General features: G+C 38.4%; 1 protein-coding gene across 3 annotated transcripts in view; it reads left to right on the forward strand.

Moving 5' to 3' along the window:
* The window catches only part of Atad2b (ATPase family AAA domain containing 2B), a 131,768-nt gene that overhangs the window by 108,216 nt on the left and 8,661 nt on the right, over positions 1 to 14,891 (forward strand). For 2 of the 3 annotated variants that reach the window (XM_038319166.1, XM_038319167.1), the window contains exons 23-27: positions 2,858 to 2,980; positions 5,234 to 5,371; positions 9,060 to 9,740; positions 11,421 to 11,548; positions 11,849 to 11,977. In XM_038319166.1, the coding sequence (XP_038175094.1) occupies positions 2,858 to 2,980; positions 5,234 to 5,371; positions 9,060 to 9,740; positions 11,421 to 11,548; positions 11,849 to 11,977 (1,199 nt within the window). The remainder of the gene's footprint in view (positions 1 to 2,857; positions 2,981 to 5,233; positions 5,372 to 9,059; positions 9,741 to 11,420; positions 11,549 to 11,848; positions 11,978 to 14,891) is intronic. The other variant, XM_038319168.1, reaches the window with a different exon arrangement.

A 14,891-nucleotide genomic window follows, 5' to 3' on the forward strand; every position in this document is an offset into this window, starting at 1 on the left:
GCCATTCAGATCTCTGTGAGTTCAAGGCCAGCTTGGTCTACAGAGCAAGGGCTGTTAAACAGAGAAACCCTGTTTCATAAAACCAACTGACCAACTAACCAATCAATCAATCAAACAAAAAAGATATATGAATTAAAGACGGAGTTGGATCCACTTGCAAGGATGAGGCAGAATTACTGTTGGAGAGGATCTGGGCTTGGTTCTCAGCTCCCAGATTGGGAGTTACTTGTCTATAACTCCAGCTTGAGGGAATCTGACACCCTCTTTGGGCCTCTGAGGGCACATGCAGATGTGCTTATATTCATAAAAAAATTTTGAAAAAAAATACATGCAGATTGAAAAGAATCAGTGGTTGTTTGGTCGTTAATAGAAGTATTGGGCCTGTGTTCATGTGCTTATATATCTCCATTGGGATTTTTTGAAGCGTCTTAAAACCAAAATGCCTAAAGCTAAATTCATTAAAACTAATCTCTAACTTTTCCTGTCTTCCTTCCTCTATATATTCCACGTTGGTTTTAGGTTTGTGTGTGTGTGTGTGTGTGTGTGTGTGTGTGTGTGTGTGTGTCTTTATAAATGTACTTCTCCCTCTCCTTTACCCCTTTTGGATGCAAAAAGCTAGAGAATTATGTTTGATAGTTAGCAAACCCTCTCATCTATTTTTATCACCCTTTTCTGTAGTTGAGACCCTATTTCAGATCTGTAATTTCTCTCTCTCTCTCTCTCTCTCTCTCTCTCTCTCTCTCTCTCTCTCTCTCTCTCTCATCACAACCACCCTAGTTCAAGTTGTGTTCTCTATCACTTCCAGAAAGAACTTTGTGATTATGCTTCTGGATTGTATCCTAATCCCTCTCAGTCCAGTCTCCTTATAACAGCCAGAGTGAGTTTGCGTCCTATTACTTCCTATTCATGGCTTTTCAGTGACCTTTGATTGCTTGTAGGATAAGTTCTGAACTCTTTGGAGAAGACCTGGCACTTGTTCTAGTCTTGGCTATTGAGTTCTCTCTATCAGGGAACATTTTAGTTTCATGAACTCTCCTAGCTCTTGAACGTGACACAGTCTGTACCTGCAGTATGGACCTCCTCTGTCTGCGGCTCCAAAGCTTGTTCACATATCTGCCCAAGTGCCTCTTCCTTGAGAGACTCCTCAGAACTCAGGTGAAATTTGCCAACCCCACTGACTTTCTTCATAACCATCAGTCATATTAGTGTCTTGTATTTTTGTTATTTGTTTTCTCTTTTGAGAGAGAAGGCTTTTTATGTTTGAGGTATCTAAAGATTAAAACAATTTATGTGTATGTATATATCTATGTGGGTATGTGCATGTATGTGTGTATGTCTCCAGAGGCCAGAAGAGGGTATCAGATTCTCTGGAGCTAGAGTTGCAGGTGGTTGTGAGCTGCCTGAAATAGGACTAGGAACTGAACTCTGGTCCTCTGGAATAGGAGCAGCAAGCATTCTTCCTCTCTCTAGCTGAGAGACTATTTAATGCTACTTTCTTATATAGTCTGAAAATTGTAATTTTGTTGGAACCATGTCTGATAATTTTTTTGGGGGGGGGGTGATACTTCTGTGTAGTTGTCACTTCAGTTTTTCTACCATTGTGGACAGTGTTTAATTTAGAGAACATTTCTCAGAAAGAAATATACCAGTGGCTGCACGTTTGTTTTTATGAGTTTTCCACAATAACCTATAACGTTATAAATAAAAGAGCTTTTCTACTTTATGCCTTTACTACAGAGAGAAAAGTAAATATTTTTTTTATTTTGGATTCTTTGTTTTTGTTTGTTTAATTTTTGTTTTGAAATATGGTCTCATGTTGCCTACACTGAGCTAGAACTTGTTGCATAGCAGAAAATGACCTAGAATGGATCCTTCTGCTTTCCCCTCAGAGGTGTGCACTGTTCCAGGATCAAATTGTTTTAAGTTATCTTGCATTTATCCACCTTTTCACGGAGTACCGTAACTCCAGAGGGCACCACTGGTACTACATTGTTCATGATCCAGTCTTTCCTATAACCTGTGAGGGAGACACTGTTTCATAGTATCACTTTAGCTGTGGTACTTAGAACCCCAGGTGCTTCTCCCTGCTTCTGCCCACTGATGTTGTGAGTTGGGCTTTGTGTGCTGCTGTGTTTCTCTGACAAGATTATGTGCAGTAGCTAGGGCTGCTTGGAATTGGTGATCCAAGTGCTGGGTTATAAGTGTATAATGTCACATTTGGCCTTGCCTACTATTGACATACTATCTTGCATGCCTTAGATTAGGTAGATTTTCTGTATTTATATGGTCTTGTCACAGTTTAAGAGAGATCTCCCTTACTCAGAATATTTTGTGTTCTGTAGCACAGTTTTGACTAGCTACTCTGGTTTTAAAAAATGATCTTTTAGTTTTGTTTATTTGTATATGTATGGGTGTCCACGCCATCTGAGAATGAGTGCTTTGTAGAGTTCATTCTCTTTTACCTTTACATGGGTTCCAGGGATAGAAGTCAGGTTGCAGAGCTTGCACAGCTAAGGTATTAACCATTGAGGTATGCCTGGCCCCATGAGTTCCTGGGGCATATAGCATATCACCAATTCTTAGAAAATTGCATTGAAAATCGTGTTTTATTTTTAGAAGTTAAAAATAAAACCATATTTTGATGTAACGATTTAATAGAGTTAGTATTTTGAGGTCTTAGAGTCCAATTTTTCAAGCTATTGATAGACGAGCTCATATTTTACCCACCTCTTGAATCTCTTCTTACCTAAAATGTTTTTATAATTTAAATGTTTATATATTTTACTTTGAAGGAATCCTGCATTAATTTTATTCTGATTGTATCTAAAATAAATTTATGCTGACTTTTTTTTAACAGACAAAATTATTAGGCACAGAGCTTGTACCCTGAAGGACACTGCACATGCCATCATTGCAGCTGAATTGGACCCAGAATTTAATAAACTCTGTGAAGAAATTAAGGAAGCAAGAATAAAGAGAGGTAAGTTAGAGAAATAGATTTGCTACTGAAGCATTCTCTGCTCATTCCGTTCATCTTTCTGTGATACAGGACAGCTGAATGTATTTTTTGTCTCCAATATTAACCTTGTATTTAGGAATTTCTGATACTAACATGGGTCATGTAAATTCTCAAGGATATTTCAAAACTTCACCCGTGAAAGTTGGAGTGCATGGTGCATGTTAAAGAAATAAAGTATTTCTTAGTGAAATTTCTTCTTAAATGATTTATGTTGTATCTGTACATATAGCTGAAGAGATCTTAGTTTTCATCATTTCACATCTAATACCAGTACTTAAACTTTTTATAAATATCTCCCCAGTGTGTTAACACTTATGTGTCATTTTTTAATTAGAGACACAAAATGAGCATATGGCTTTTATTGGGTATACAGCCGTGTCCTAGAGGAATTTTAGTAGGAGGAAGAGAAATGCCAGTGTAGAAGAGCCCATTGATTTTTAAGCAATGGGATGGGTTAGATCATTTTAACAGCAAGAGATAACATGTACTCGGTGTTTTAGAAAAATGAAAGATTGAGTTAAAAGTTGTGAGAGCCAGTTTGGAAAACTACGTTTCAGTTTCCACAGAGGCAAGCATAGATTTGCTGCATTATGCAATAGTTCTCTTCCTTGGAGTCTATCTAAGAGAAATGAATATGTGACCACATGAAACATGCACATGAATGTTCATAGGAGTGAGTGTTATTCATAATAAATAAAACCTGGAAAGAGACAAATGTCTATCACCTGGTTAGTGAATAGCAAAGCATAGTGCATTCATAGTCCGTATTACTCAGTGAAGTATTAATATAAAATGACACTGGACTTCACAAACAGCACTACTGAAATAAGGCAGTAATGAAAGATCCTCTATTGAATGTGGTTCTTTCATGTAAAATGGCAAGTATGTTGAGAAAACTATATAATAGTAGCTGCCTGGGACAGGTATCTCAAGTTAAGTTTCTATGAGTGACTACAAAAATGTACTTTGCTAAAAGCAATTTCATGCTTAAAATGGGTGGTTTTTATGTTATATAAGACAGCTAGGGGGAAAGGCGGTATAGCAATATGCATTTTAATGAATGAAGAATGGAGCTAAATAAGATTGGCATATGAATGATACATGTGTAGAGAACACTTTGTGTGATTGGCTTGCCCGCCTGCCTGCCTGCCTGCCTGCCTGCCTGCTTGTCTGCCTTCTTACCTGCCTGCCTTCCGTTCTTTCTGAGAATTGTTCTCATATAACTCAGGCTGCCCTCAAATTCATTATGTATTTTTCTCTCTCTACCTCCTAAAAACTGAGATTACAGACCTGTGCTATCACACCCAGTTCATACAGTGCTGGGCATCAAAACCAGGACTTGGTATATACTAGGCAAACACTCTGTCAACCTGAGCTACATCCCTAGCCTAGTAGAGGGTGCATTAAAGGGAAAGAATATTGCTAGTTGAATAAATGAGTAGAACCAATTTTGCTAGTGAAAAAAGGCAATATATAAGGTAAACTGTATTTGTGTGTGTGTATGTCTAAAGATGAACCAGTTATCCTTAATTTGGCCTATGTTTATGATACTTGGTTAGAGATATGATGTAGACAAATAGAAATATGACATAGGCTAGAGATCTTTGGACTAAAGAGATGTGATAATTATTATATAACATCTTTTAAGAAACATACACATAAAGGATGCTTCTTGTATATTAGGATAAGAAGCTAGGTAATTGAGAGAGCTATGAGAAGCACTAACACTATGGTCACATGGGGAAAATTGATATGGAATGGTTACTCTTCAGGAGCTGGTGCCAGCAAGTGAGACTTAGGGCATTGTGGTGTGACAGGCAGCAAGCTAGGTTGAAACTGTTGATGGGAATGTAGTTTAGTGACCTGGTACACTTACTGTACATTCTAAGATAGCAGAGACCATGATTTTTAGACAATATGTATAGTCTTATTATCCCACAGTCATATTGTGAAATGTATCTCTTTTGGAATTAAAGCGAGTGAAAATGGGGCTCCTACGGGCATTAGGTACCATGGCCTGCTAAGTATTTTTATTTTTATGATTTTGATATCAAGTTACTTTCCCATCTTAAAACAAAAGACCCCAATTTCAGCAGAATTACAAACTGTCTAGGTATAATAAATGACTTTTATATTTCAAATTTTTTTAAAAAACTTTGTTGATCTATGCAGCTGGGGACATTTAAATAGGTATTGCTTATCTGCGGCTTGCAGGCTTATCAGTACCAGCAGAGCAAATAACTCCTCATGGCACTGGTACCCGTAAGACAGAGACTAGATTGGAAGAGGCATTTCGGCACAAACAAAGAAGCCCAATGGATGCCTGGCACAACTCTGCAAATAAGTGTGCATGTGAGTATTTGTGAGCATGTGAGCCAATGGTGGCAATAGGTGAGACTTGGTAGGATGGGCCCACAAGACAACTCTGCCCTTTGTCTGTAGCTCTTTAATCCTGTCTTCCCAGAGTAGAGCTTGGAAAGTAAGATTAAGAGTGAGATTCTGTTTTTGTTTTTGTTTTTTTTTTTCTTTATTTGCTGTTTTCTATACTTTTTTTTCCTGGATGACTAAAACACTTGAAACATTTTCAGTGTTAAACACTGGATTTTGGATAGAAATATGGAGGCCACAGAATCTTTTGTTCGCTTAGTCCTTATTTCCCACTCCTTGCATGATATGCAGGATGTTCTCTTTGTAGTTAGAAGTACAAGGATCATGTGGAAATGGCTGGTTTGGCAGTAGCAAGTTTGGTTCACTAAAGAGAATATTTTATGCTGAATTTAAGAAATCTAAGTAGCCTAATTTGACTTAGCTTTCTGTGATATATTTAAAAGGAGAATCTAGTTTCTAGATTGTCATAAAAACTTGCTCTTAATGATCTATTGTATTTCTGAAAGACAAATGTTTATAAACCCAAAATCTTCCTGATGTAGTTTTTATGTTTCATTAAAGATAGCCTGCTTTGAAAGATATGTGCTGTTCTTCTGGCTTTAATATGATGATATTGCTATGTCGCAAAGCTGTCCATGCTATGCTCTTTATACCAAAATGATAATGAAGTTGAAGAAATAAATCATACCTACTTTTATTCTCATTCTCATTCTCTCTCTCCCCCCCATCCCTTCCTCCTTTTATTTTCGAGACAGGGTTTCTTTGTAGCTTTGGAGTCTGTCCTGGAACTCACTCTGTAAACCAGACTGGCCTCAAACTCAGTGGTCCACCTGCCTCTGCCTCCCAGGTGCTGGAATTAAAGGCGTGTGCCACCACTGCCCGGCTCATACCCACTTTTAAACAATATAATATTTTTATTAAAATCTTCTTATGGAGCAAGTTTGAAAAGGGATTTAATGATACATTTAGTTGCTCTGAAATCAATAACTAGGCTATTTGACCTACTTGTAGCTTGGATTGTGTCCCATTGTACTCTCATTTAAACTTTAAAATCTTTTATAGTTTCTGCATTGATACTAATGTCTATTAATGAGAATATATTGAAAATTCACTTTAAGATATTTTAGACTGTGGCAGGCAAGATAGCTCAGCAGACAAAGGTGCTTTCTTGGTAAGCCTGATACTTGAATTTGATTTCCAGAATCCATAGAAAGGGAGAAGAAAATAAAAATACTTTTTAAATCTCTAGTGGGGTTTTGTTCTCTCTTACCAGTAGATGGCACATGTGACACACCATTTGTCTGTCTCAGGTTAACAGAAATCTTAACTTTAAATGTCCCAAAGGAACAGTTGCTTTTCTAAGGTCTTGGCTTTTGGAACAGTCTCAATAAAAATTGACTTTAAAAGTTGTGTTCCTAAATGGGTGTTTCAGTAGAGCACCCTACTTCCTAAATAAGGGAAGTGGTAGGATAAGAATGTTCTCCACAAACACTCATACACCTCCCACATGGTCCTTACTGTGAAGATGCTTCCACCCATGCTGAAAGTTTATCTGATTAGTTTCCTTACTTTTCTAAAATCCTGCTGTTAGAAGTAGAGATACTAGATCCCAAAGAATAGGCATGTTTTCTCTTTCTCTTTTTTCAATGATATTTTTTATTAATTCTTTGAGATCATATAGTGAACTTTGAAAATATTAATTCCTCTGCCTCGCTCCTCCTGTAACCACTCTTTTCACCATTTCCTCCCTTCCTACCCAACTTTGAGGCCATGCTCCCTGACCCCCAACAGCATGGATTTTAGTTTGTATTGTCTAGCTAGTTTTTGGGGTGGGGCCTACACACTCTCTCTTATTAACCAGTATGAAAAACTAAAAAATATATTTGCTTCAGTGAGTTTCTGGCCTTTGTGTAGTGTGCTACATATAAAGAATTGAACTAGCTCTAGATTGAACAGAGTTCAGGCTTTTCTTGCTCTGGAGTTCCATGGCTTAAAAAGTAGAGTGAAAATTCTTAATAATTTTTGGTTTCATGGCTGAAAATTAAGAGTGGTTAGTGTTGACAGTTGTCACATAATGGACTCCTTACAACTGTTTTTGGAACAAAATGGCCATCTTGTTTTCCTTTCAGTGTGGACTATATTACTTTTAGCGAATGATTGTTGTAGATGCTTGTCACCTGAGCTTGTGTATTCTAATATTAGACTGATAAAGAAATTTCCATCCATCTGCTAATTAACATATAAGTATGAATTATAAAATAGAAATAAAGGAGAGAACATGAAAAGTGAGTTTTAAATCATATTGAATTTTGGGAAAAAACTTTGAGTCAAATGACTAAATAAATTTAATTTTAGAGATGATAACTACTAAATAAGAAGGAATAATAATGACTAAATTTATTTGTGCCTACTCTTGGAAAGAGTCTAAAGGCTTAAAGTGGTGTGTGAACCCACTGTACACTGTTGATGGACTATCAGCAAATATTAAAGATCTGAGTTCCCCAGTGGAGTCAAGCTACCTCAGATACATATAAAGGAGATCAAAAATCTCTGGCTCTGCTGGTCTGTGGTGGCGCAGCTGGGCGGTGGTGGCGCACGCCTTTAATCCCAGCACTCGGGAGGCAGAGGCAGGCAGATCTCTGAGTTTGAGGCCAGCCTGGTCTACAAGAGCTAGTTCCAGGACAGGCTCTAGAAACTACAGGGAAACCCTGTCTCGAAAAACAAAAACAAAAACAAAAACAAAAAAAAAAAAAAAAAAAAAAAAAAAAAAAAAAAAACCTCTGGTCCAACTTAGCACCTGGAAGCCCAACTATCTACTCAAAGAGCTCATGATGCATTCTCACCTAAGAGTATACAGCTTTTCTAGGTCTCCTTTTTCAGATTATTGACCAAATGGATATTTTCAATATTTTCTTGATATTGTTGCCTTAATAGCAAAAAGGCTTGATTATTCTACGTATTTGGAGATACGTTTGTAATAAGTTGATGCTATTGGGTAAACCATTTGTATTAAAGGCGGTTAACAGTTTGCTAACCAAATTGTTTACATAACCTATTGTAGTGCTTCTCTTCATTGATCATTTATCCTATAGGTAATGCCTTTTTCTAAAAGGAGAGGCAATAGGTGTTTGTTTGAGGGATAACTGTCACCACTGGGTTCTATAGCATTGGATTAAAGGGTTTTTGTTGGTGGTGGTGCTTTTTCTTCTCTATAGCTGAGGTGCTGTTATCTTTGCATGATTTGCTTGCAGTACACTGACCTTCCTGGTAGAAATCCAAGGCTTTCTCAAACTTTCTGGGCTGCTTGGTAATATGATAATTCCCTAAATGTATTCTTTCTAGGTTAGTCCTTGAGTGTTGAAAGTTAGAATTGGCTATAAAGTAGAATCTGTAGTAGTAGAAGAGGCTAATGCCAAGCAAACTCATACGGTAAAGTTTTAAAAGTTTGCATTTGTCTGAGTTCATCTTTAACTTCATATCAATTTTACTTATAGGTTGTGAGAATTAGTCTGTATAGATAATAAGAGCCAGGGGTTTTGTTTATATTTTGGCCAGAATGGGTTTACTTTCTTTGTTCTACTATAAAGAAAATGTAAAACAGGCATTGCACCCTGAAGTTATACATGCTCTTCCCCCCTTTCTTATCAAACAGTCCGAGTTCGGAGAAAATCAAGGCGGCGATCACAGTGGGGTAAAGGAATTATTAAGAAAAGGAAAGTCAATAATTTAAAGAAAGATGAGGAGGATACCAAGTTTGCAGACTATGACCATACCGAGGACAGGAAGTTGCTGGAGAATGGAGAGTTTGAGGTAAGCACTGACTGCCATGAGGAAAATGGAGAAGAAACTGGAGACTTATCTATGACCAATGATGAATCTTCATGTGACATCATGGATATGGACCAGGGTCAGAGGCTGAACAATGCAGCAGGCACAAAAGAGAACTTTGCATCGACCGAAGAGGAAAGTTCTAATGAATCTCTACTTGTCCATAGCAGCAGTACTCTCAATCCTGAGCAGACATCTAAAAACGAGCCCTTTCTTAAAGGCAGCTGTCTGAACGGTGAAGCCTCCACTGACAGTTTTGATGGAATTCCTGTTCTGGCGTGTCAGAATGGTAAAACTGAAATAGTTCCTCTTTCTGCCGGTGGAGAAAAATCTAGTTCTGAACAGAAGATTCCTTCAGAGGAACAGCCAAAAGACAAACCAGAAACTTTGAATGAAAATCCTGGAGAGGATCCTGAGAAACTAGAAGTACTGGGATGTAGCGGTAATGAGAAGATTGAGCCTGGTCCTGATGTGGAGGTTAAAGATACAGAATTGGATAAAGAAGGTAGAGCTAAGGTTTTAAAAGGTTTAAATGTCAGAGTTAATTTGTTGAATATTTGTTTGATTTCTAGTAGCAATAATTGGCTAACATTCTCAGAACGGAATGATCACTAACATTTTTCATCCCATTCCATAAATACCCAGTTTTGCTGAAGGTTCCGGAGGTTTCATGGTCCAGAATGAGTGCTGTCTTGGCCTTTTACTTTTCCACCTGTCTGATTGTTGCTCTTTTTTCTTCTTCTTTGAGACAGGGTTTTTCTGACTGCTTTGGAACTTGTTCTGTAGACCAGGTTCATCTCTAATTCAGAGATCCTCTGTCTCCCAAGTACTGGGATTAAAGGCACTACCACCACCATCCAGCCTGATTGTTACTCTTATCTTAAAAGCTTTGTAAGTGAAAGCCAGGTCAATTCACAGGTGCAAAGAAGACAGAATCACAGTAGATGAATTGTGAGAATGGGTGAGGTAGACAGAGGTTAGAAAAATTGCATAAACTGAGATTAAGCCATTCTTAATTCATTTAATCATGGAATTTTGATCTAATTCCCCCATGCCTGGTTTTTAGTTTTGTAAATGAAACTTTTGTAAATCAAACAATGGTATTGTTGCTGGGATTAACAATAACTAACTAGCTGCTTCTCCTGATTACTAAAACGTATTGCAGTGTAATTAGACTGAGTATCCCAGATCCAACTAAGTTGCGTTGATTTGTGTGGCAGTGGAGAAAGGATGTAGAACTCACTGTTGACTCACATTGCTCTTAGAAAATCAGAGCACTCTGCAAGCCCTCCTTCTCATGACTACCATCTGTTTAAGACAAAGTAAAAAGGGAAGTAAAGATTATCTAGTTTATCTTTTCTTACTATTATTCTTTACTGCACGATGTGATGGAGTGAGTCCTTGTAGGGTGTGTGTGTATGTGTGTTTAGGGGTGTTTATGTAGTTACTTACACCCATGTGTATGCTCAGAGGCCAGAGGAAGACATCAGACACCCTGCTCTGTCTCTCTCTTCCTTATTCCTTAAAGATGGGGTCTCTCACTGATTCTAGAGGTGAACTCACAGCCAGCAAGTCCCATTGATCCTAAATCCATGTTTCAGAGCACTGCTGTACAGCACATGTAGCCCTAACCTTCTTTGTAGTTGAAGTGCTGGGATTCCAAAATGAGGTCCTCATGCTTACAAAGCAAATGTTTTACTGACTGAGCCATCTCTTATCCTTTATAAGCAAGCAAGAGCTTAGAACCACGGTAGTTTTTCTGTTTCTTTTTCATGGATACTTGTATCACATGATATTCCAAAGTTATAACTTCGCTTTCATAGTTATGGTTCAGTTCTCTTTAATTTGGATTATTTATTCTTATTTAAAAAGGCGGGCAGTGGTGGTGCACGCCTTTAATCCCAACACTCGAGAAGCAGAGGCAGGCAAATCTCTGTGAATTTGAGGCCAGCCTGGTTTATAAGAGCTAGTTCCAGGACAGGCTCCAAAGCTACAGAGAAACCCTGTCTCAAAAAACCAATAAACAACAAAAAAGGAAAGCATCCCAAAATAAACATGATCATTTTTAAAAAATATGTTGTTGTTTAAAAAATATGTCATGGGCAAAAGAATTTATATTTGCTTAATAACGATTTTCTCTTACTTTCATTGACTATAGTACATTTTTTTCTCTTATCAATTGTAGGTGCTTCTAAAATAAAGAAATATCGTAAATTAATTTTAGAGCAGGCAAAAACAACAGGTCTGGAACTGGTTCCAGAAGAGCCATCTGAGCCTGTGCCACCTCTGGTAGTTGATCATGAGAGACTGAAGGTATGCTTAGCTCTTCACAGTTTGCTTTCAATGACTGGAATAATAACTGGATATTTGTAAAGCAGTAATAAAACTAGTTTTGGTAATTTTTACTTTAACCTAGCTATAAGTGTCCCAGGACTTCTCCTAACTGAGAGTTAAGTATATTTTGAAGGTTTGAAGTAAGCTAAAGGGTTGAATCTTCAAACCATAGGTGTTATTTTGTCTAGGTATTTGACTATAATGGTTTCAGTTTAACCGGTGATATCAACTACATATTATCTTCTTTCTTTGGATTTCTCTCACATGTACCCCTTCCAGAAACTGCTTGATTTGTTGGTAGATAAAAGCAACAACTTGACAGTTGATCAACTCGAAAGATTGTATTCCCTTCTTAGTCAGTGCATCTACCGCCATCGTAAAGATTATGACAAGTCACAGCTTGTGGAGGTAAGTGTGTTTAGTGCATGTGAAGAGATAAATGCTGTTTTGCTTATCTTAAAAGAAAAAGAAGTTATCTAAGTCCATTTTTAAAAGATTTCATGTGTATGAATGTTTTGCCAGCGTGAATGTATGTGTGCCACAGGTGTGCTAAGTCCATTAATTTTTTTACCAAGTAACTGAACAGTGCTGTAAAGATTTAAGATTAGAAAAATTGGGCACTGAGTCTGCAGCTCTGTGTTAGTACATCAGTTACCTAGCATGTGTGACACCGTGAGTTTGATCTCTTACACTTAAAGAAAAAAAGGAAAAAATATTATGATACAGTTTGAAGAATAAAGCTCTTCTCTACCATTTTGTCTCAGTAAATAAGATAGCAAGTTCCTTGTCTGTCCAAAAGTAGACACTCATGGTTCTGTAGTTGAGCATACGGAATGACTATCATCATTCTCTTTTCTTTAGTTTGCTACTGACTCATACTACTTGGGCCTGTTGGTGTATCCTAGCTCTACAATCCTTATCACTGGAGAGCTGAGAGGGAGGGTGTTCAAGAGGTAGGAACAGAAGAGTCAGAAGTTCCAGATGTTCTAGGTCATCTTTAGCCACATAGCAAGTTTGAGGCAAGTTTGGGAAGCGTGCATGTGTGCATGCATGTAAATGAAGATAGGTAAGGCAATGAGGCCTGTTTGCCACCCAGTAGTACACTACTAGCTGGAAAAGAACTTTATGATGTTTGCTTTGATCAGACCTTGTCCTGTAAGTAGCAGAGGGACAGAACTTGTCCTTCAACTCACATGCTTTAAACATGGGCCTTTCCTTTTCTGTGTGGCTCTGGACCACATGGAAATTCCTTCCTCCAAAGAGCATCTGCTTTCTTATACTTGACATATCTCATCTGTGCTCCTGCCTTTTAGTGTCACCTTAGCAAATGCAATCCTACATGTACTCACTGAGTTGTTTACAGCTATCCACTGACTGAGCTGAACAACTTAGATTTTCTTTGTTCATTTGTTAGTTCATATGGTGGTCTAGCTATGAAATATTTATCAAGAATCTCCAGTATCAGATACTATGCTACTTGTTTGGGATGCTAAGCATGAGAAATTTCTTCTTCTAAAGGAATATTTCCAGTCTTAAGGATTTTAGAGATTTATGTGGAAAGGATATGGTTATTTTTTGCGTGTAATAAGGACATTAGATTTGTTGTCTTGAAGTACTAGGACTTGAACATCAATCAGGCCTTGCATAAGCTAGGCAAGCATCCTACCACTGAATTACACCTTTAATCTTAGGATAAGGAGCATTAGATTTGAATCAAAATAAGGTGGCATTTAAAATCATTTTGGAGGTCAAGATGACTGATTAGGGCTCTTACTTGCTCCACCACACCAAAGAACCAGACCAGGAGGTAGATGTCCAAGAGGTCATCTACCCCATAGAAGAAGGCTGGGATCTAGTAGAAACAAACAAACAAACGACAACAACAACAACAACAACAAACAACCCAGAAGCTTTAGCCAGACGTGGTGATGCACACATTTAATCCCGGCACTCTAGAGGCAGAGGCAGGTGAAGTTTTGTGAGTTCAAAACCAGCCTGGTCTACAAAGCAAGTTCCAGGACAGCCAGAGCTGTTACACAGAGAAACCCTGTCACAAACTTCCACCCCAAACCAGAACCTTTGTAAAAATACAGAGAACAGACTTGTTACAGCATAGCAAGAAAAGCAAAATCACCTATTCTCCAGTTCCACAGCCTAGCAAGGAAGAGTCTCCACTTTACAGTAGTAAAGGTGATGGAGGACTCTCATTGGTTAATAAAGAAACTGCCTTGGCTTTTTGATGTGGCAGGATTTAGATAGGAGGAGTAGACAGAACAAAATGCTGGGAAGAAGGAAGTGAGGCAGATGGCTCAAGCAGTCCATGACGCTCCTCTCGGAGATGGATGCAGGCTAGAATCTTCCCAGTAAGCCACCCCTCGTGGTGCTACACAGATTACTAAACATGGGTTATTCAAGATGTGAGAGTTAGACAATAAGAGGCTGAAACTAATGGGCCAGGCAGTGTTTAAATGAATACAGTTTGTGTGTTGTTATTTTGGGGCATAAGCTAGCCAGGCAGCCGGGAGCCAGGCGGGACGAAAAGCAGGCCCGCAGCTCATCACTACATAAAGGGGAAAGGAATCCCAGAAAACTCTCAGTGAAAATAATGGCAGATACCGCTATTGGATATTTATGTGGCCCCTGAAGGCTTTACACACACACACACACACACACACACACACACACACACAAACCACACACATACCCCACAAAATCTTAGTTTGGCTTTGGAGAAACGAGTTTACTTACTCTCCCAGTAATCTGTCTGAGTGCTATAACCAGGAGCCATCTTGAGAGAGGGACCTATATTCTAAATTTGAACTGTTCTAGGGGAAGAAACCCCAATGTATTCCTACCTCTGGGATTCCATATACATTCCCCTGTATTGACTACTCTCACATTGTGACTGATTCTGGCATAAACCACTGGAGTGCTGCCTTGTGGGCAAGGGTACTACAATATAGAGGGGAGCAGAGGGTATCATCCTCAAGAACTGTAGATTTGGGGAAGCTGACCTTTGAGACCTAGGGTATTGCCAGTCACATATAGCATATAGCTTCCTGGGAATGCCAGGATAAAGGACAAGTTCTTGTGGGATTCTGTCACCTTCACATTGGTGTCTGTCACTAACAAGACCAGAAAAGAACTCTTTTTTTTTTAAAGTGTTATACCACTCACAGAAATCTCAGTCTGTACCATTTTGGTTTCATCGATGATAGCCTCCCCACAAGGTGCACAGGGTAAAGTTTAGAGAAAACTTTGGCACCAGCCACATGCCACTCTGTTTTCTTTGAGCACCTCAGCTGAGATGAACTTTTCAACT

Source organism: Arvicola amphibius, chromosome 2 (assembly GCF_903992535.2).
Source record: "Arvicola amphibius chromosome 2, mArvAmp1.2, whole genome shotgun sequence".
NCBI lineage: Eukaryota > Metazoa > Chordata > Mammalia > Rodentia > Cricetidae > Arvicola > Arvicola amphibius.